Source organism: Terrapene carolina, unplaced genomic scaffold (assembly GCF_002925995.2).
Source record: "Terrapene carolina triunguis isolate 2854851 unplaced genomic scaffold, T_m_triunguis-2.0 Scaffold431, whole genome shotgun sequence".
NCBI classification, from domain to species: Eukaryota; Metazoa; Chordata; order Testudines; family Emydidae; genus Terrapene; species Terrapene triunguis.
Window position 1 is genome coordinate 592,736 of NW_020664782.1, and position 23,120 is coordinate 615,855.

At 45.8% G+C, this 23,120-nt stretch overlaps 1 protein-coding gene across 1 annotated transcript in view; it reads right to left on the reverse strand.

The window, feature by feature from the left end:
• M1AP (meiosis 1 associated protein) overlaps window positions 1–21,222 on the reverse strand; it is a 56,348-nt gene extending 35,126 nt beyond the window's left edge. The window contains exons 1-2 of the mRNA XM_026658368.1: window positions 20,962–21,222; window positions 6,430–6,612 (exon numbers count right to left, since the gene is read on the reverse strand). Coding sequence (XP_026514153.1) covers window positions 6,430–6,612; window positions 20,962–21,222 — 444 coding nt within the window. The remainder of the gene's footprint in view (window positions 1–6,429; window positions 6,613–20,961) is intronic.
• Between the last annotated feature and the right edge of the window lie 1,898 nt (window positions 21,223–23,120).

Sequence of the window (23,120 nt, forward strand, 5' to 3'; positions counted from 1 at the left end):
AGAAGCTGAGCCCTGATTAGGGAGAGGGGCTTCTCTGACTAGGGGTCCTATAAAGGTAGCCAGCCAGTCAGGCAGCAGCATAGACAGCTGCAGTGGCACAGGAGCCAGTAAACAGAGAGCTGTAAACAGGGGAGTTTGAGTGGGAGTTTGCAAAGGGAGTTTGAGGGGAAGACTAAGAGAGCCAGGCTAGTGAAGGGAGTGTGTAGTGGTCTGGCAGTGTTTTGGTGCTCGTTGGGGGTTTCTGTTTCTGTGGGTGGTGGTGTTTTGGTTTGGTTTGTGTTTCTCGGACTAACAGGACTTAGGTGAGAAGGCTATGACAGATACAGAGGCAGCAGTGGTAGTGACCCAAACAGTGGAAGACACAATGAAGATGACTGGATGTGGAAGCTGCGGCATGTACATGATCCTGGAGGGGGTACCTGAAAAGAGTTTCGTCTGCATGAAGTGCCGCCTGATAGAGCCGATGGAAGAAAAGATCCAAGGATTGGAGATGCAGGTGGAAACTCTGGTTGAGTTTAGAAGGGGGTTCGTGTGGATGATGGAGCAAAGACATGAGGAGTCTGAAGGGAAAAGCTCAGACCTGCAAATAGAAGCAGGACCAAAGAACTCTGAGGGGAATCTGCTGGATGAGGAAAGTGGACAGTGGAAGCATGTGACTAAGCGAACCAGGCAGAGGAAAAGACGGGCTAGTGAAGGAGAAATAGAGCTCAGGAACAGGTTTGCGGAGTTGGAAAATGAAGAAGGTGGTCGCTGAAGGTGAGAGGGCAAGGAAGAAGAGAAGAGAAGCTAGTCCTATAGGAAGAGGGGAAGAGTCAATGGAGATAACAACACCAAATATGAGCCCCAGGAGAATACGGGATGGGTTGCAGAGGATTGCAAGGGACAATAGGAATCAAGAGGACTTGCAGCCAGAGGGAACGAGGATAGACCGGAGAATCGCACCATCACCAGGAAAAGGCAGGTCTATGTGATTGGGGACTCCTTACTGAGAAGAATAGACAGGCCTGTAACTAAAGCTGATCCAGAGAACAGAAGGGTGTGCTGTCTGCCTGGTGCTAAGATACAGGATGTGGACCTGAGGCTGAAGAGGATCCTAACGGGAGCGGGAAAGAATCCGCTGATTGTCCTTCATGTGGGAACAAATGATACGGCTAGATTCTCGCTGGAGACTATGCCAGACTGGGGAAGACGCTTAAGGAAATCGAAGCTCAGGTGATCTTCAGTGGGATTCTGCCTGTTCCTAGAGAAGGGCAACAAAGGTGTGACAAGATTATGATGATCAACAGATGGCTCAGGCAGTGGTGCTATAAGGAGGGCTTTGGGATGTATGGCCACAGGGAAGCATTCATGGTCAGAGGACTGTTCTCTCGGGATGGACTTCACCTGAGTAGGGAGGGAAATAGACGTCTAGGATGGAGGCTGGCACAACTGATTAAGAGAGCTTTAAACTAGGAATTTGGGGGAGATGGTTGGGAGATGTCCAGGTAATCTCCACGCTGGATTTTAACATTGAAAGGGAAGAAAACGAAGTAAGAAAGGATACAGCAGTGGGTAGGAGAAAGGACATAAGGAGGAAGAGTAGTGTAGATACCAGTTTAATAGGTGATACTGGTGACAGAATGTCTGTGCCTAATTGGGTAAAGAAAGTGAGAGAAGCCAAACAGCAAAAATTAAGATGTTTGTAAACTAATGCGAGGAGCCTAGGTAACAAAATGGAGGAACTAGAGCTATTGGTGCAGGAAGTGAAACCAGAAATTATAGGGATAACAGAAACATGGTGGAATAGTAGTCATGATGGAATTAAAACCAATAGTAAAAGGTTCTATAGCCATATAAATAAGAAGAAAACAAAGAAAGAAGAAGTCGGACCATTAAACACTGAGGATGGAGTGGAGATTAAGGATAATTTAGGCATGGCCCAATATCTAAACAAATACTTTGCCTCAGTCTTTAATGAGGCTAATGAGGAGTTTAGGGATAATGGTAGGATGACAAATGGGAATGAGGATATGGAGGTAGATATTACCACATCCGAGGTAGAAGCCAAACTCGAACAGCTTAATGGGACTAAATCGGGGGCCCCAGCTAATCTTCATCCAAGAATATTAAAGGAACTGGCACATGAAATTGCAAGCCCATTAGCAAGAATTTTTAATGAATCTGTAAACTCAGGGGTTGTACCGTATGACTGGAGAATTGCTAACATAGTTCCTATTTTTAAGAAAGGGAAAAAAAGTGATCCGGATAACTACAAGCCTGTTAGTTTGATATCTGTAGTATGCAAGGTCTTGGAAAAGATTGAAGGAGAAAGTAGTTAGGGACATTGAGGTCAATTGTAATTGGGACAAAATACAACATGGTTTACAAAAGGTAGATCGTGCCAAACCAACCTGATCTCCTTCTTTGAGAAGGTAACAGATTTTTTAGACAAAGGAAACGCAGTGTATCTAATTTACCTTGATTTCGGTAAGGCATTTGATACGGTTTCACATGGGGAATTATTAGCTAAATTGGAAAAGATGGGGATCAGTATGAAAACTGAAAGGTGGATAAGGAACTGGTTAAAAGGGAGACTACAACGGGGCATGCTGAAAGGTGAACTGTCAGGCTGGAAGGAGGTTACTAGTGGAGTTCCTCAGGGATTGGTTTTGGGACCAATCTTATTTAATCTTTTTATTACTGACCTTGGCACAAAAAGTGGGAATGTGCTAATAAAGTTTGAGGATGACACGAAGCTGGGAGGTATTGCCAATACAGAGAGGGACCGGGATATCCTACAGGAAGATCTGGATGACCTTGTAAACAGGAGTAATAGTACTAGGATGAAATTTAATAGTGAAAAGTGCAAGGTCATGCATTTAGGGATTAATAACAAGAATTTTTGTTATAAACTGGGGACGCATGCCACGCATCACTTGGAAGTAACAGAGGAGGAGAAGGACCTTGGAGTATTAGTTGATCACAGGATGACTATGAGCTGCTAATGTGATATGGCTGTGAAAAAAGCTAATGCGGGTTTAGGGTTAGGAGTGGTACCTGAGGCAGTGAATGGGAAGACTGCTGAAGGAAAGACTTTGATATACCCTGGAAGGGGGAATGTTGAGTGACCTGGCCAGAAGGCTGAGTCATGAAGAGGATGCTGCGGGTCCTGGGATGAGAGAGGAGATGCAGACCTGAGAGAGAGAAGGCATAATGGCATGCGACCATGGGAAGGGGTGTTGGCCTCGAGAGCTAATCCCTATAGTGAGCAGGAGGAGGCGCCAGCCAAGTGGTGAGTGGTGCACCCCATCACAAGTCCCCTTTGGTTCTCAAGTGGGCAGTCTTCCCCTGGCAAATAGTGATTCTCCCCCGCCCGCTTCCCCCTCCCCCACATACCCCCAAAGGATTATGGACATATCTGGATGGACTTTTAAGAGGATGCAAAGTCCATTCCTCTGGCCCCAGTCTTATCTCACTATTTGAGATTCATGCTCCAACCCATGGAGATGCTAGAGCTGTTCCAGTAAATGGTAGGAAATTTTGTTGCCATTGGCAAAACTACCTGTTTTTCACTAGCCTTGTTCTTGGAAACAGATTAATTGTTTTTGCTCTAATGTTTTTAAAACAAAACAAAACAAAAGAACAACCTGAGCCAGAGCTGAAACCTAGTCTACTTCAGCCCAAACAGTTAGTTTGCCAAACTGAGACAAAATTAAAAGTTAGGTTATAATGGAAGGTATATATGCAACTGTAACCCACACACCTCCTGAGTGTGATGTTCTGTCCCCTCTAATGGCACCGAGACCACTTAGAGATGAATGAATCTGCTCTACAGCCTTAGCTGAGCGGCAGCTGGCTTTTAGCTCATGCAGTAGAGCAATGGCTCTCAACTTTTGTCCTGGTGACCCCTTTCACATAGCAAGCCTCTGAGTGCGACCCCCCTTATACATTAAAACTACTTTTTTTATATATTTAACACCATTATAAATGCTGGAGGCAAAGCAGGGTTTGGGGTGGAGGCTGCCAGCTCACGACCCCCCATGTAATAACCTTGTGACCCCCTGAGGGGTCCCGACCCCCAGTTTGAGAACCCCTGCAGTAGAGGCTCCTGCATTTAGCTCCCAAGGTCCCAGGTTCAATCCCACCCGCTAACAACCAGGTTTGTCAGCATTACATAACTTTAATATAGGTATCGCTGCTATTGACCTCTAAAAATACAAGCTTAACTTTTCAAGTGAATAGTGATTTTTGGGTGTTAACTTGAGATACCTTAAAAATAGAGGGCTCTTTAACCTAGCAGAAAAAGGCAGTACAAGATCAAATCCCTGGAAGCTGACGCTAGGAAAATTCAGAGTAGAAATAAAGTTAAATTGAACAGTGAGGGGAATTAACTATTAGAACAATTTGTGTTGGGGTCTGGTGGATTCCTCATCAAATGAGGTGTTTAAACCAACCCTGGATATCTTTCTAAATGTGGGTTTGAAGCAGGAATCACTTGGTGAAATCAAGTCCATGGTCCGTTATGCAGGAAGCCAGACAAGAGATCCCTTCTGGTTTTATAATCTCTGAATTTATGAAAAAGAACCTGATTTTCAGAAGTACTGAGCACCTGCCCTCTGGGGGGAAGGATAGCTCAGTGGTTTGAGCATTGGCCTGCTAAACCTAGGGTTGTGAGTTCAATCCTTGAGGGGGCCACTTAGAGGGATCTCAGGCAAAATCAGTACTTGGTCCTGCTAGTGAAGGTAGGGGTCTGGACTCAATGACCTTTCAGGGTCCCTTCCAGTTCTATGAGATAGGCATATATTTATATGAAAATTAGGTCTTTTTAGGATGTCTCAAGTTGGGCATTCAAAAACTGAGACACAGTCAATAATTACTTTTGAAAACTTAGGCCACAGTCCTTTTACAGTCTTATACACGTGGATAGCCTTTGTACTATGGTGTGTGCCAGAAAAACCGAAACCAGAAATCCCCTGTGAAAATTGCACAGTAATGTGTGCTTGCACAACACATTATGGACTAATTTTAACAAACCAGAGGAACAGGGAAAATCTAGTGGAATATATGCCACCTACATCTGTAGATCATTTAATATTGTAGTTAACTGTCCCATTCCCTCAGCTGCAATGGAAGATTGTGCTGTGCATGTATTTGCAGTTAAATTAATTAGAGAAGGTAATTGTATCATCCCCTGAATTACACCTACTCTGTATTGCCCTCCAACACTGAAATAAACACCCCAAATCAGAATCACAATGGTCAGAAATTAAAAGCCATCACTTATTCCCCTCCTCCCAGCCAAATCCCTCTACCATTTCATCACCAAGTGGGGGTGGGTGGGGAAGTAGGAGGGGGAAGAAAGCAAAATTATGTAAGAATGAAAAACAACCTACACATCTGCATCTAAGGATAGAAAAAATGTATATTATATGGCATTATTAGAGAAATAATATTTACAATGCCATTATATAAATCAATGGGATAGCCTCTCCTTGGATCATGTATTCAGTTCTGGTGACTGCATCTCAAAAAGAATATAACAGAAATAGAAGGGATTCAGAGATGGGAGATTACGTTTAGATGCTTCAACAATCTTTCATATAGTGAGAGAGTGAAAAGACTGGGGCTGTTTACTTTAGAGAGGCAATGAATAAGAGGGGACACAATAGATGCAAAATGGTAGATGATCTGTGTTTGGGTGCATGGGACAAGGATTCCTACAGAAGTCTCAAGCTGCTGCTGAGAGAATTAATTGCTGACTATAAAGTTTCTCTGTTTTCCAGATACTGATCCTATTTGCTTTTTGTACTGAAAATTGATTTAAAGATTGTGCTAAGATAATGATCTTTTTGTAGGCTTTTCCTGTTCTTTGCTACTGTGCCAACTAATCCCACAATAAAATGCTTTTCCATTTGAATTGATGTTTTAATGAACTGTGGACATACTTTAAGCCACAACTAGGATCTTTGCACAAATGTCCCATTGACGTTAGTGGAAATTCCATCCAGGGAATATAGGCAGAACATGACCCTAGAATGTAAGTGTAGGCCGGCAGGGAAGTCATATCAAAAAGTATCTTGTATGCAGATACACACAGTGTGTTTCACTATGATCTCATAAGAAATAAAATCAACTTTAAATAATATCCAGTCTTGGATGCCTGGAGATTAACTGTGTACAAAATGGGAAGTTAAAATAATCAGCTAATGCTTGTCATCAAGTTGTCTTCCCTCTCACAGCTAGGGCCATATTCCATGAGTGACTTGAATCTGTATGTGGCATGAGATCTTGGGCATCCTGCAGAGCAAGCTATGGGGTTCCTCTTTTTTGGAATTGTTTTATGCTACTTACTTCCTCTCATGATGCTTAGCTACCACAGTGACTGAAACCTGAAATATACAGATGGACTGCACTCGATGGTTATTACTATCTCCCCAGCACTCTACTTACCTCAACAGAGCTGTTCACTGAGCCTCCTGCTAGCATATGTCTGGTGTACTGTTTAAACTGCTGGAGCCCATCCTGCACAGCCTGCATCACTCTGTCTCCCTTTTGTTGGAAAGAGCCTTCTCTTGGTAAGGAGCGAAGTTCTGAAATGCAGGTCTGAAGCCGAGGAAAGCTCCCTTTTACTTGCTGCAAAACAATATTCAATTAAATTAAAGAGAGGACATTTAAAATGCAATAACAATTATTTTTCACACAATGCAGTTTGGTTGTAGAACACATTGCCCCAAGATTACAGGGTTCAAAAAGGATTGGACAGTGATATGGATCACAAGACTATCCAAAGTTGTATTGTAAAGATTTTTAAAAGAACAAGAGTTTTGGGAGGATTATAAACCCTCTTGCTTCAGGACATGAGTCAATTAGGGGCTGGGAGGAAGTTTTTTGTTTTTTTTTTCCCCTGTGGGCAGGTTATTCCATGGCTAACTGACTGCTGTGGAATTTCCTGAACCTTCCTTGGAGGCAGCTGGTAGTGGCTACTCTTGTAAACAGGATAGTGGACTAGATAGACCACTTGTCTAAATCAGTCTGTCGATCCATGTAGCTCCAGAGGCACAAATCACTAGCGCAGCTGGAGCCCACTACAACTGCTTGTGTTTTGGCTCACGTAGGGGTGATATATAAAGGATACGATGCTTAGTTACCAAGATGATAGCCATTTTATACGTTGTGTTTATCCATTCAGGGCGGTGGGTAAACCTCGGGCTTGGGGGGCTAGCTCCCAGCCCGGCCCACCCCTAACACCCTTTTCTCCTCCGCAGCCCACAGCCCCAGGTCACCCAAGTGTCCCCAGCCCCAGAGCACCTGGTAAGTGCCGCATGGCTTCCTGGAAGAGGAGCAGCCTGCCTGGGCTGGGGCCAACTAGCTGCAGGAGGCGAGCTTGGGGCAGGACCATGCAAGGCTCTTTGGGGAGGCACAGCCTTCCCCAGCCTATTATACGCGCAGCTCATGTTCAAGATTATCTAACACATGTACCGAATCGTGACCTTTTCCTAATGTAGACAGAAGTTAACAACTTTTGCCTCGATATAGCTGGTTGAGGTCAATCCTAGTAGGGAGTCCTAGAGTCTAGATTAGCATTTACAAATATGTCAATTAAACTACAATAGGAACAAAGTCTCCACTGTAGACATACCCAGTAAGTGAATTGTAGTAAAATCTGGCCCATAGTATGTCTAAATTGCTGCTAAATGTACATTGAAGGGGCCAGCAAAAGTTGTTATTTACAGCAGTTTAAACTCCTAGACTCACTTTTGAATTTGGCCTTCAGTCTCCATTAGCCCATGGAACCAAATAGCAATCTGTTTGGAAGCCACTGTGGAGTCAGGGACAATCATAGAATCATAGGACTGGAAGGGACCTTGAGAGGTCATCTAGTCCAGTGCCCTGCACTCATGGCAGGACTGAGTATTATCTAGACCAATAATAAAGTGCTTCTCCAGCTTTCTGAAGGTAAAGACCATTAACATTAAATGTAGAGCTAGATTCTGATGCTACTCAAGCACTTTGAGGAGAGGAAAGTGATCAGACAGTCAGCATGGATTCAGCAAGGGCAAGTCATGCCTCACTAACCTAATTGCCTTCTATGACGAGATAACTGGCTCTGTGGATGAGGGGAAAGCAGTGGACGTGTTATTCCTTGACTTTAGCAAAGCTTTTGATACGGTCTCCCACAGTATTCTTGCCAGCAAGTTAAAGAAGTATGGGCTGGATGAATGGACTATACGGTGGATAGAAAGCTGGCTAGATCGTCGGGCTCAACGGGTAGTGATCAATGGCTTGATGTCTAGTTGGCAGCCGGTATCAAGTGGAGTGCCCCAAGGGTCTATCCTGGGGCCGGTTTTGTTCAATATCTTCATTAATGATCTGGAGGGTGGCGTGGATTGCACCCTCAGCAAGTTTGCAGATGACAGTAAGCTGGGAGGAGTGGTAGATACCCTGGAGGGTAGGGATAGGATACAGAGGGACCTAGACAAATTAGAGGATTGGGCCAAAAGAAATCTGATGAGGTTCAACAAGGACAAGTGCAGAGTCCTGCACTTAGGACGGAAGAATCCCATGCACTGCTACAGACTAGGGACCGAGTGGCGAGGCAGCAGTTCTGCAGAAAAGGACCTAGGTTAACAGTGGACAAGAAGCTGGATATGAGTCAACAGTGTGTCCTTGTTGCCAAGAAGGCTAACAGCATTTTGGGCTGTATAAGTAGGGGCATTGCCAGCATATCGAGGGATGTGATCATTCCCCTCTATTCTGCACTTGTGAGGCCTCATCTGGAGTACTGTGTCCAGTTTTGGGCCCCACACTACAGGAAGGATGTGGAAAAATTGGAACGAGTCCACTGGAGGGCAACAAAAATGATTAGGGGGCTGGAGCACATGATTTATGAGGAGAGGCTGCAGGAACTGGGATTATTTAGTCTGCAGAAGAGAAGAATGAGGGGGGATTTGATAGCTGCTTTCAACTACCTGAAAAGGGGTTCCAAAGAGGATGGATCTAGACTGTTCTCAGTGGTAGCAGATGACAGAACAAGGAGTAATGGTCTCTAGTTGCAGTGTGGGAGGTTTAGGTTGGATATTCGGAAAAACTTTTTCACTAGGAGGGTGGTGAAGCACTGGAATGGGTTACCTAGGGAGGTGGTGGAATCTCCTTCCTTAGACGTTTTTAAGGTCAGGCTTGACAAAGCCCTGGCTAGGATATTTTAGATGGGGATTGGTCCTGCTTTGAGCAGGGGGTTGGACTAGATGACCTCCTGAGGTCCCTTCCAACCCTGATATTCTATAATTCTATGATACCCAATGTGAGTAATGGTACTCACTACTCAATCTGGGGAGTCTCCACTAATGTCAGTGGGGTCCCTTGAGAAGTATGATGCTGCTCAGTATCGGTAAGTATCAGACTCTGGACCTAAATAACACTTCAAATTTTGGCAGAAAAAATTCCTTCTGCCCAGACCAAGTGGGTTTTTACTATAGACACATTTTAGAAGGAGATCCAGGAATTTGGAGAGTCCCAGTAAGCCTCTGCAGGCCCCAGTTTGAGAAACTCTGTTAGAAATTATTTTTTTGAACCTCTGCTTTGTTAAAAACCAGGTCAAAGCTTTATGCGCTCACTCCAAAGACCTTCTCTTGTAAAGTAAATTATGTTAAACTGCAATTATTGTGCTAGGGGCTTTAATCTGTAACGTTGTGCAGCTTTGGGTTAGTGGGCCCAGACTAGTGAATACCTAGAATGAACACTGGATTAGTTCCTAATCCCAAAGCTCTAAATCAAACAAAATACCATTGTATTTGTCCCCAATCTCCTGTTGTTCTTATTGGGAGACTTGAGTCTTTGACCTGCTTGGCATAATCATTTTCTAATTGGATTAAAGACATTTATGAATGCACAATTCCACATTTAGGTCCACAATACCATGTTTAAAGGGTACTTTATTCCAACACAGTACTTGTTTTCTAAATAAAGGAAGCAGCACTAATGCAAAGTGTATTCCCCAACTGTAGGGGAGGAAAGCTAAATGAGGCAGAGGCAATAAAAAGAAGCTGGAAGCTAACTGACTGCAAGTTAGATGGGAAGTTAGAAAGTAATAATGGCCATACTGGTTCAGACCAATGGTCCATCTAGCCTACTATCTTGTCTCTGACAGTGGCCGATGCCAGATGCTTCAGAGGGAATGAACAGAAAAGGGTAGTTTTGAGTGATCCATCCCCTGTTGTCCAGTCCCAGCTTCTGGCAGTTGGTGATTTAAGGATACGGGGTGTGTCCCTGTCCATCCTGGCTCATAGCCATTAATGGACCTATCCTCCATGAACTTATCTAATTATTTTTTTAACCCAGTTATACTTTTGGCATTCACAACATCCTCTGGTAATGAAGTCTACAGAGTGTGCGTTGTGTGGAAAAAGTAGTTCTGTTTGTGTTAAACTGGCTGCCTATTGATTTCATAGGATGACCCCTAGTTCTTGTGTTATGTAAGCAGTAAATAACACTTACTTTCTCTATCATATTCCCTCCCCATCCCCAGTTATCTTTTTTTCTAAAATGAACTATCCCAGTCTTTTTAATCTCTCCTTACATGGAACTCCTCCATACCCCAATCACTTTTTTTGCCCTTCTCTGCACCTTTTCCAATTCTAATATATCTTTTCTGAGATGAGGCAACCAGAACTATATGCAGTATTTAAGGTTTGGGCATACAATGGATTTATATAGTGGAATTACGATATTTTCTGTTTTATCTATCCATTTCCTAATGATTCCTAACTTTCTGTTAGCTTGTTTTGACTGCCGTTGCAGGCTGAGCGGATGTTTTCATGGAGGATAGGTCCATCAGTAGCTATTAGTCAGGATGGGCAGGGATGGTGTCCCTAGCCTCTGTTTGCCAGAAGTTGGGAATGGGTGACAAGGAATGGATCATTTGATGATTACCTGTTCTGTTAATTCCCTCTGGGGCATCTGGCATTGGCCACTGTCGGACGACAGGATACTGGGCTAGATGGACCTTTGGTCTGACCCAATATGGCCGTTCTTATGTTCTTAACTATCCACTATGACTCCAAAATCCTTTTTGAGTGCTAACAGCTAATTTATAACGCATCGTTTTGTATGTATAGTAGGGATTATGTTTTCCAATGTGCATTACTTTGCACTTATCAACACTGAATTTCATCGGCCATTTTGTTGCCCAGTCACTCAGTGTCGTGAGATCCCTATGTAAGTCTTGCATTCAGCTTTGAACTTAACTATCTTGAGTAGTTTTGTATCATCTGGAAATTGTGCCAACTCACTGTTCTCCCCCTTTCCCAGATCATTTATGAATATGTTGAACAGCAATGGTCCCAGTACAGATGCTTGGAGGACCCCGCTATTTATCGCTCTCCATTCTGAAAACTGACCATTTATTCCTGTCCTTTGTTTCTTGTCTTTTAACCAGTTACTGATCTTCCCTTTTATCCCATGACAGCTTACTTTGCTTAAGAGACTTTGGTGTGGGACCTTGTCAAAGGCTTTCTGAAAGTCCAAGTACATTGTGTCGACTGGCTCACCCTTGTCCACATGCTTGTTGACACCCTCAAATAATTCTAATGGATTGGTGAGGCATGATTTCCATTTACAAGACCATGCTGGCTCTTCCCTAACATACCATCTTTATCTATCTGTCTGATAATTCTGCTGTTTACTATAGTTTCAACCAATTTGCCTGGTACTGAAGTCAGGCTTACCAACCTGTAATTGCCAGGACCGACTGGAGTCTTTTTAAAAAATGTGCACTACATTAGCTACCCTCCAGTCATCTGGTACAGAAGCTGATTTGAATTGTAGCTTACATGCGACATTTACTAGTTCTGCAATTTCATATTTGAATTCCTTAAGAACTCTTGGGTTAATACCATCTGGTCCTGGTGACTTATTACTGTTTAATTGATTAATTTATTTCAACACCTCTTCAACTGAAACTTCAATCTGGGACAGTTCCTCAGATTTGTCACCTAAACAAAAAACAGCTTGGATGTGGGGATCTCATCTTTCCTACATCCTCTGCAGTGAAGACTGATGCAAATAATTAATTTAGCCATAGGCGCCAACTTCTGCTGGCACCGATAGGTGCTCGACCCCGCTCTGCCCGTAGCCCTGCCCTGACTCCACCCCTTCCCGCCCCTGCCCTGCCCCCATTCCAATATTGGAAAGAGTCCAGTGGAGGGCAACAAAAACGATTAGGGGTCTGGAGCACATGACTTATGAGGAGAGGCTGAGGGAACTGGGATTGTTTAGTCTCCAGAAGAGAAGGATGAGGGGGGATTTGATAACTGCTTTCAACTACCTAAAGGGGGGTTCCAAAGAGGATGGAGCTCGGCTGTTCTCAGTGGTGGCAGATGACAGAACAAGGAGCAATGGTCTCAAGTTGCAGTGGGGGAGGTCTAGGTTGGATATTAGGAAACACTATTTCACTAGGAGGGTGGTGAAGCACTGGAATGCGTTACCTAGGGAGGTGGTGGAATCTCCTTCCTTGGAGGTTTTTAAGACCCGGCTTGACAAAGCCCTGGCTGGGATGATTTAGTTGGGAATTGGTCCTGCTTTGAGCAGGGGGTTGGACTAGATGACCTCCTGAGGTCCCTTCCAACCCTGATATTCTATGATTCTATGATTCTAACCCCTTCCCCAAAGTCCCTGCCCCAACTCCATCCCCTCCCTGCCCCACTGGACTCCTTCCCCAAATCCCCGGCCCCGCCCCGCCTCTTCCCCGCCTCCTCCCCTGAGTATGCCACGTTCCCTCTCCTCCCCCGTCCCTCCCGGAGCTTGTTATACCGCAAAACAGCTGTTTTGCGGCGGCAAGCACTGGGAGCTAGGGGGAGAAGCGGGGATGCAGTGCGCTCAGGGGAGGAGGCGGAGGTGAGGTGTGGCGGGGAGGGGAGCTTGGCTGCCGGTGGGTGCAGATGACCCACTAATTTTTCCCCGGGGGTGCTCCAGCCCTGGAGCACCCATGGAGTTGGTGCCTATGCATTTAGCTCAGGGGTGGGCAAACTTTTTGGCCCGAGGGCCACATCTTGGTATGGAAATTGTATGGTGGGCCATGAATGCTCACAAAATTGTGCAGGAGGGGCTGAGGGCTCTGGCTGGGGGTGCGGGCTCTGGGGTGGGGCCAGAAATGAGGAGTTCAGGGTGCGTGAGGGGACTCCGGGCTTGGGCAGGGGGTAGGGATGCGGGGAGGAGTGGGAGGGCTCCGGCTGGAGGTGCGGGCTCTGGAGTGCAGCTGGGAATGAGGGATTTGGGGTGTAGGAGGGTGCTCCAGGCTGGGACTAAGGCATTCAGAGGGTGGGAGGGGGAGTTCAGGGTGCGGGAGTAGGCTCCAGGCTGGGGCAGGAGGTTGGGGTGCAGGAGGAGGTCGGGGTGCAGGATCCGGGCGGCACTTACCTGAAGCAGCTCCTAGAAGCAGCGGCATGTCCCCCTTCCGGCTCCTATGTGGAGGCACAACCAGGCGGCTCTGCGCGCTGCCCCGTCCACAGGCACCACCCCTGCAGCTCCCATTACCCACAGTTCCTGGCCAATGGGAGCTGCGGGGGTGGTGCTTGGGGCGGGGGCAGCGCGCGGAGCCTCCTGGCTGCCCCTAAATGTAGGAGCTGGAGGGGGGGACATGCTGCTTCTTCTGGGAGCCTTGGCACGTGTGTGCAGACCGGCCTCTGACCCCGCTCCCCGACTGGAGCGCGGGAGGAGTGCAAGCCCCAGACCCCGCTCCCCAGCAGGAGCTCGAGGGCTGGTTTAAACCGGCTGGAGGGTTGGATATGGCCCCCGGACTGTAGTTTGCTCACCCCTGATTTAGCTTCTGTGTAACAGCCTTGTCTTCCTTGAGTGCCCCATTAGCACCTTAATTGTACTGTGGCCCAGGGCTTGTTTGACAGGCTTCCTGCTTCTGATGTACTTTAAAAAAAATGCTGTTAGTTTTTGTGTCTTTAACTAGTTGCTCTTCAAATTGTTTTTTGGCCTGCCTAATTATACTCTTGAGTTGCCAGCATTTTTGCTCTTTTCTATTTTCCTCAGTAGGATCTGACTTCCAATTTTTAAAGGATGCCTGTTTGCCTCTAACTGTTTCTTTTATTCTTCTGTTAAGCTACCGTGGCATTTTTCAGTCCTTTTACTGTTTTGTTGTGGGTTTTTTTATAATTTGGGGTATACATTTAGTTTGAGCCTGTATTGTGGTGTTTTTAAATAGTTTCCATGCTGTTTGCAAGCATTTCACCCTCTAGACTGTTCCTTTTAATTTCCATTTAAAGAGTTTCCTCACTTTTGTGTAGTTCCCCTTTTGAAGTTAAATGCTCCTGTGGTGGGTTTCTCTGGCATTTCCCCCAGTACAAGGATGTTAAATTTAATTTTAGTATGGTAGCTATTACTGAGCAATTCAGCTATATTCACCTCTTGGACCAGATCCTAGTTTGCTTGTTCTGTTATTATTTTTCTTTATTATTTTGATCCCCTGCTACTTGCTGCCAGGACAGTCCTCTTCAGGCACTAGGTCTCTAATTATGTTTGGTTTATAAAATAACATCATGGGGACAGCAGAAGCCAATGGAGCTCATTCCCTAAATTGGGGGTGGTGGGCCCGAGGGGTGCACATGACTTAGCTAGAGCACACCAGTGAGGCATGACAGGAAGGTGAACTGGAAGTCATGCTTTAGCTCTGTTGCAATCTGGAAATGATACACTGCGTAATACCTAAGTGTAATTAACAGAGAATGCTCACACTCCAGAGGTGCAGTCCGTGAGAACAGGCTTGCATGTACTCATTTAAAGTCAGTAGAGAGTTTGTCTTAAACCAAGTTTGTCCTGAGTTGCAGGCAGGCAGCATGGGCGATGGGTGAACCCACCCCCTTCAGGGAGGGTAGCTCGCCGGCTCCGCCCTTTTTGCCCAAGGCACTGCCCCCCGCACACCGGAGCCCCAAGACCCCCCCGCCCATGACCAGAGAAGACCTGAGGACCCCCCCCCAGGCTGGAGGAGCCCTGGCATGCCCCCCCCCCCCACGAGCGCCGGCCCAACCCCAGCTCCTGGCCAAGCCACTGGCCCCTCCCAAGCACCAGGCCAATCCCAGTGCCTGGCTGAGCCACTGGCCCCCACAGGCCTACCCCAGCGCTACCCTGGCTGCTGGCAGGCCCGAGCTCCAGGCTACTGGAGCTGAGTCCCCGCCGGCTTCAGGGTGGGGGGGGAGGGCGGGGCCATGGCCTAGCCTTTAATACGTGCATGGCAGGCAGCAAGTTTACTTGAACTAACATGATTTCACAGGAAAGTGACTCAATGAAGTCAGTGCATGTGTGGCTACTGAGCTGTATCAGAGTGTAGGAATATTGTATAGGCATCTACTGGTGTAGGCAGAAAACAGATGGACTTGGCTGGCTTTTGCTGAAGTTCTGAGTAACGTATAGCTGGACAGAGCACCAGACAATATCACAACAGTCCAGGTGAGACTGAATACAAACACTATTGATGCAGTGCCTAGAGGCTCCAGTCAAGATAAAGGCATCATGGTGCTCTGCAGACCCAGAGGAGGTTTTGGTCCCTGCCCTGAGGAGCTTACTATTTTTATTAACTACACTAATAAAGTGCCCATCCAGTGCTCTGGGTATCCTTTTACTAACTATTTTAAGAGCAGATGTAACAAATGACTATGACAATTGAGGGAAGGTGGAAGGAAGACCAGGGTAACTGTAATGAATTAATAGGTGCAGTTTTGTATGCTAACATCATGCACAGGTGGCTTTGCAGAAGCATTGTGGCTTTTTTCATAGTGACAAATAATCACAGGACTGGAAGGGACCTCAAAAGGTCATCTAGTCCAGCCCCCTGCACTTATGGCAGGACTAAGTATTATCTAGACCATCTCTGACAGGTGTTTGTCTAACCTATTCTTAAAAATCTCCAATGAGGGAGATTCCACAACCTTCCTAGGCAATTTATTCCAGTGCTTAACCACCCTCATAGTTAGGAAGTTTTTCCTAATGTCCAACCTAAACTTCCCTTGCTGCAATTTAAGCCCATCACTTCTTGTCCTATCCTTAGTGACTAAGAAGAAAAAATTTTCTCACTCCTTGTAACAACCTTTTATGTACTTGAAAACTGTTATAATGTCCCCTCTCAGTCTTCTCTTTTTCAGACTAAACAAACCCAATTTTTTCAATTTTCCCTCATAGGTCAAGTTTTCTAGACCTTTAATCGTTTTTGTTGCTCTTCTCTGGACTTTCTCCAATTTGTCCACATCCTTCCTGACATGTGGCACCCAGAACTGGACATCATACTCCAGTTGAGGCCTAATCAGCACAGAGTAGAGCGGAAGAATTACTTCTCGTGTCTTGCTTACAACACTCCTGCTAATACATCCCAGAATGATGTTCGCTTTTTTTGCAACAATATAACACTGTTGACTCATATTTAGCTTGTGATCCACTATGACCCCCAGATCCCTTTCGGCAGTACTCCTTCCTAGGTAGTCATTTCCCATTTTATATGCATACAACTGATTGTTCCTTCCTAAGTGGAGTACTTTGCATTTGTCCTTATTGAGTTATCGCTGACTGCCCCTCAATTTAGCCACAATTAGTATCTGTTTTACAGTAGCACCCAGAGTTCCCTATCAGGATTTTAACAGTAGTAATGTATATTATGGTAGCACCAAAGGTTGCAGTTGAGACTGGGGTCCCAATGTGCTGTGTGCTGCACAGAAACATCAGAGCACACAATCTCTGCCCTGAGGAGTTCACAGTCTAACTAGACAAGACAGACAAACCATAATAGACAGATGACAGATAAGCAAAATGTCAAAGGGCCATGTCTGGTTTTGTTTTACTTTAATTTCACTTCTGATTTTCCTCCAACTATCTTACCCAACCCTCAAGCCCTGTCCCAGTGTCTCAGCCAACTTGCCACTGTCATTTCAATGTGCTCCTTTCCCATTCTGCCCACTCCAGACAGTTGTATTTTGTTGTTTACCCTCCCTGTTATATATTGGTATTGTGTGTTCTGTCTTCCCTGCATCTCTCTATCATGTCAGTTGCACCCCAGTACCTCTCTCCTTTGTGCTGTGACAGTGCTGCTGATGGCAGAGACTCTGAAGGTGTCCCTGATCCGCTGCTCCTGCCTCTAACGGGGAGCAGAAGTCCTATGGGCCAACCCCAGAGTGGAAGTTGGTAGGCTCCAGCCGACATGGTCGGAGGGCTGGTGCTTCTGGGGGCCTGGTGCCCCAGAGTCCAAGAGGCAGCATAGCAGAAGGGGGATATGATGAGGAGAGAGTAGTGACCTCATGGATGAGTTCAGGAAGAGTGTTCCACTTGTAAGATATGTGTGGGAGAAGGAGCAAAATGGACAGTCAAAGCTACTTTATAGGCCAAGTAGAGAAACTAAGGGGTGTAGGCAAGGGAGAGGAGCCCTGAAATTTCTTGATGAGATTTAATTCAGAATAGAGTTCATGAGCAGAGAGAGATGAAGACTGTTCCAGATGGCAGAAGCTGCAGAGAAGAAAGTTTTTGTGCCAACAATGGTAAGGTTGGGTGGAGGGAGAGACAGAGGGCTAAGAAAAGGTGAGTAAAGGAAGAACAGGCCTGTGAAGTAGACTGGCGCACGCTATGGAGAGGGTTAAAATAAGAAGGGCAATTTTGAACAGTATTCTGAAATGGATCCGGAGATCCGGTGGAGGTCTTTGGGGTGTAATGGGAAAGACTGACAGTGATATTCAGAACATGCTGCAATTTGGGGAACTGCTGGTCAAAAAGGCTAATGCAATTCTTGCATGTATAAACAGGGGAGTGGTGAGTAGGAAGCAGGGCCGGCTCCAGGCACCAGCGTAGCAAGCAGGTGCCTGGAGCGGCCAATGAAGAGTGGGGGGTCGCACGTCCGGCCGTTCGGCGGCAATTCAGCAGCGGGGCCGTCACTCCCTCTCGGAGCGAAGGACCTGCTGCCGTAGAATGAAGCGGCAGTAGAGCTGCCGCTGATCGCGGCTTTCTGTCTTTTTTGTATTTTTTCTGCTTAGGGCGGCAAAAACGCTAGAGCCGGCCCTGGTAGGAAGGTAATTTTTCTTTTGTATACAGCACTGATGAGACCAATCCTGGAACATGGTATCCGGTTCTGGTGTGAACATTTTAAAGACCTTTTGAAAAATTGGAGAGGATGTAGAGAAGAGCCACAAAATTTATTTGAGGGCTAAAGAAAATGCCTTAGAGTGAAAGAACTCAATCTGTTTAGCAACTGAGAGGTGACTTGATTACAGTGTATATGTATCGTCACGAGGAAAAAATATCAGGCACTAAAGAGTTTCTTTAATTTAACAGAGAAAGGCATAACAAGAACCGATGGCTAGAAGTTAAAGCCAGATAAATTCAAATTAGAAATAAGTCACAAATGTTTAACAGTGAAGGTGATTAACCACAGGAACAAACTACCAAGGGAAGTCATGGATTCTTCATCTCTTGAAGTCTTTGAGTCAAGACTGGATGCATTTCTGGCAGGTGTGCTTTAGTCAAACACAAATTATTGGTCTCAATACAGAGGTAACTGGGTGAAGTGTTACTGTCTGATATACAGGAGGTCAAACCAGATGATCAAATGTTCCATTCTCACCTTAAAGTCTGCGTAGGCCATAGATGAAGAGTTGCTATATAGTCAAAGTGAGAGCTGTTGGAGGAAGATCTTAGCACAGGTGAAGATTCATCTGATGTGTGGCATGGCTGGAAGAAAGTGGTGTGTCCAGAGCACTGCTGTACTTAGAGGTCTGCTTGGGCCTAATTTTAAAGCCTGACCCAAACCCAGCCTGAGCACAAGCTGACCTGAATTCTATCCAAACCCGAGAGGGTTCAGTAGTTTTCAGACCCAACCCAAACTTGATCCTTCCCTCTGAACCTGTTTCAGTGCTGCCGCCTCATCCTTGGGCTTTGGCCTGGTGGGGGCTTCCCACTCCCCATACCCCATGGCTGTGATCCATCTCTCGACACCTCCGGCCCATGGGGTCTGTGCCAGCATGGCTGCATAACCCCTCTGGGCTGCTGCAGCCTTGCTGTACTGTGTGTGCTGTGGAGTGAGAGCTGCTGTGATGTGTCGGCACACTCACTCCGCTGCGCACACACAACACAGTGTGGTGGCAGCATCCAACAGGAGCAAGGCACACAACTGCTGCCATGTGGGCTCTACAGGCAGAAGGAGGTGATCAGAGCCTACCCGACCTGAACCAGATCCCTGTAGTTGGGGTCTGTTGGGTTGCAAGGCTCTACCGGTGATCCCTGGCAGATTAGCTGTGGGGGCACTGTTAGCTGGCACAGTTTAGAGCAGTGCTTAGGCTGACCTGGTCCTCTACAGAGCAAATGAAAAAGCAAATTCCCTGGCCCAGTGGGCTTGCCATCAAACTTCGGATGTAATGCACAGAGTAGGATTACCCAACTGTCAGCAGGAGATGGGGAGAAGAATAAGGATTACAGCACTAAAATTACATGAGGACTCAGTTATGGCATATGCACATCTCAGGGGTTCCAAGCCACTTTGCCTTCTTCTGTCAAATCCCCCGTTAAGATTCACTTCTTCCATGAAACCCATAAAAAGTGATTCAGAGGATGATTAAGTTTTTTACATATAATAACTTTGTAGGCAGGGTCTGAATGAGCTCTCCCCTGACATCAGTGATGAGCTGGGGGAAAAGACTTAAGAACCAGACTACACCTACACTACCTAGGTATTCAGCAGACAGCTGCGTTGCCAAAGTGATGGATTTTGGCCAGTGGTGAGTTACAAATCACATTAGTATTGAATGGAGGGGTAATGAAATGTTGTTATCCTTATTGTACTAGTAAAGGGCAGCAGAACTGGGCTTAGCCTGTCCTGATAGAGTGGGTCATCCTCACTTACTAAGCAGGGAAGGGAGGCCAAATCCCAGTGGAAAAAGGAGAGCAGTAGGGACAGGTGTTTATACCTGGTGGTGTGTGCTCTGCCTAAGAGTCCTAGACACTATTTAACTCTTCCCTTCTCCACTGTTTAACGGCAGAGCTGATTAGAATCAATTGAGTCATTTGTTTTCTCAGGTCATCATTAGAGCTGAAACTACTGATAACCAGGTCTAAGTGCTAAGCCTAGTGTGGGGCAGTGTTTCAGAGGAACCTCACTGCAGTCTCTTTCACTAATTGCTGAAATCACTGAGAGCTGGGTTAAGGGGTGGGACCTAAAGAGGTGGCAGTAGAGAGGCAGGTGGTGGCAGAGAAAGGGACGGTACTGTGGCTAATGGCCATGGAGTGAACAATGGTGCAGCAGCAGCAATGCAGAGTGAAAGGCTGCAACTGTGGCACTGCTCAACACCTTCCCCCCCAGTTCCTCCAGGGTAGGAGGTGAACTCCCAAGAACACACCTCTGAATTCTGGGTCTTCGCTGACCAAGGACAGCAACTGGGAATAGGGTGCAGTAGAGGGGGAGGGCAGTGGCATGTTAAAGGAACATTTGTTTGTAAGGCTCACGTCCCAAGATGAGAAACTAAGGCAAAGGCCACTGCATGACATACTTTGGTATGGGTGTTTGCCTTATGACTGCATGTTTTTGAATGTGGTTGTGGTGTTTTCCCAAACTAATGCTTGGTTCCCTTTCCCTTTTAATAAAACTTCTCTTTTGTTATACACAGACGCAATGCTTGCGAGAGGGGAAGCATTGCCTCTTAGAGGCGCCAGGGCTGGTGTGAACTTTTCCCAGATGACTGGGCTGACTCTGTGTAGTAGTGTTAAGAGGAGCCCCTAAATATTGAACCCAGCCCTTGCTGCAGCCAACTTCATCTGGCCACTAGGCCCTGTCCTTTCAAATCCCTCCTTTAAGATTCACTTCTTCCATGAAACCCATAAAAAGTGATTCAGAGGATGATTAACTTCTTTACATATAATACCTTCTAATTAATCATAATTGTCTATGCTAAACTGCATGTATCTGTTACAGCCTTCAAAATCCTAAGTCTATAAGATCCCTTGTTTCACACTCACCACAAAGGGAAGGAGGCACTCGTGCTGGTTCTGCACCACATATAGGCTCAGCAATGGGATGCGACAGGGACCTGCCAAACTGCTTGCTAGACAGAAGAAGTTTTCCAGGGCTTCACAAAGTTTAGAACATGTGTTGGCCCAAAAGGGTGGCTTGACATCCACAATGAGGATCTGTGGGAGCTGCCATGAGTGTGCAGTGGCATAAACTTTACCAGCAGTGTACCCTCTCCTTGTTTCTGAAAGTGTTTTTCTGGAATTCATGGCATCCGAACAGGAAACAGCGCACCAGCTGTCCAATCACCCATCTGCCTCTGAGAAGGAAAAAACAGAAAGCAGGAATGAGTGAGACTGTTATCCTGAGATATGGTGCTAAATCCAGCCTGAACTCAGCCTAGGCTATAGCAGGGCAATAATATCAATGCATCTAGAGAGGTATGAAAATCAAGTGAGTTAGCCTAGAAAATGTAGCTAATCCTTCTGGGGAACTACAGCCTGACCCCCAGCTCCTTAGTTGTGGGGAGTAGCCTGGGGAGTAAGATGTAGCAGCGAGACCTGAGTTTAAAATATGATACAGCAACAACAAAAAGACATTGCAAGTTGGGACTGCATATGTCTAAGCCTTCCATTGTGGACAGGGAGGAAAAAGTCTTGTACTTCAGAGCTTGAGCCAATCCTTAGAGATCAAGATGAGACCTAATAGTTATGTAAAGGGCAGCTTATTCCACATCAGCCTACAGCAGAGTTTTCAGGCCAGTCTCTGAAGCATCTGGTTCTGGTCACTGTCAGAGACAGGATACAGGACAAGATGGACTGCTGAGCTGATCCAGTATGGCAATTCCTATGTTCCTCTGGGCCCCTCTCTATACAGCCCTGGTGCAACCGCAACTGGAATAACATATTCGGTTCCGGGCACCACATTACCAGATATTGACAAACTGGATCAGCTCAGCAGTCCATCTAGTCCTGTACCCTCATTTGTAAAATGAGAATAATGCTACTTACCTCCTTTGTAGAACACTTTGAGATCTATGGATGCAAAATGCTATGTATGAGCCAGGTATTATTATTAAGAAAACTGTAACATTGCTAAGTGGTAACTAAGGAGGGGGAAGTAGGATACCAATGTACAGTACAGGAATTGAGAGTGAAAATAATCAAGGAGATACCCATTTAGAGTCATTCAAGGGGGTACAACAGGAGTAAAGGGTTGAATTGAAGAAAAGGAAAATTTAGGCTCAGTATTTTTCTATATTGAGAGAGGGGAACAACTTTGGTAACATGAGGAACTGTCTCCCAAAGAAAGGGGTTGAGGCATTTAAAAATAGATTGGACAAAGTCCTGAAAAGTGTATAGTAGAAAACAGTTCTGCTCTGGCCCATGGAAGATGGAATAGATGAACACAAAAGGGCTTCCATCTCTGATGCCTACATTCCTAGACTCCAGTTTTTCATATGTATCTTCCAGACTACTTATGATGTTATCCTTTAATTTACTGCAACTTGCATGGTGTTTCAAGTTAGAGAGACAGTGGGCTTTTTGCATGAGAGCTTGAACAATAGACACTTGAAGGAGAAAAATGGGAATATAAACCCACTTAAAATATGTTTTGCTCACTAAACTTGTGTTAATTTATAACATCCTTAATTGTAGTAGCTGATGCCCCTATTATGGGTCTTGTATTCAAAGGGCCAAATCTTGAAAACCTCACTCTCACAAGACACCTAATGACACGAGTAGGTATTTTGCCTCTGTAAAGGTCAGTTTGTGCCCTCACAGGGAGACCTTTGTGTACATGGGGAGACCCACGCTACAAAGGGGGCTCATCCACTTCTGTGACCCTGTGCCCCTTTTCCCAGGGACCCTGCAAAGGTATCTCTGAGGCCCTAGGGGTCAGTGTGAGTGGGGAGTAGTGAAATGGCAGGGGGAATAAGAGGGGGTGCAGGAAGTGTGTGCCATAAGTTAACACAGCTACAGGCCCAGAGTAAACACTCCAGGGCTTGGCTTAAAAGCTTAAAAGCAGAAAATTCATTTAGGATCCTGTGCAGTTCTTAAATTATTCCTGCTCAGTTCCTCCCCTGCCCCCATTTCCTCTCCACACACAAATCTTCGGCATAAGGGCTAGCACCTTCCTGTTAAAAACAAAAAACTTTTCCTTCCTT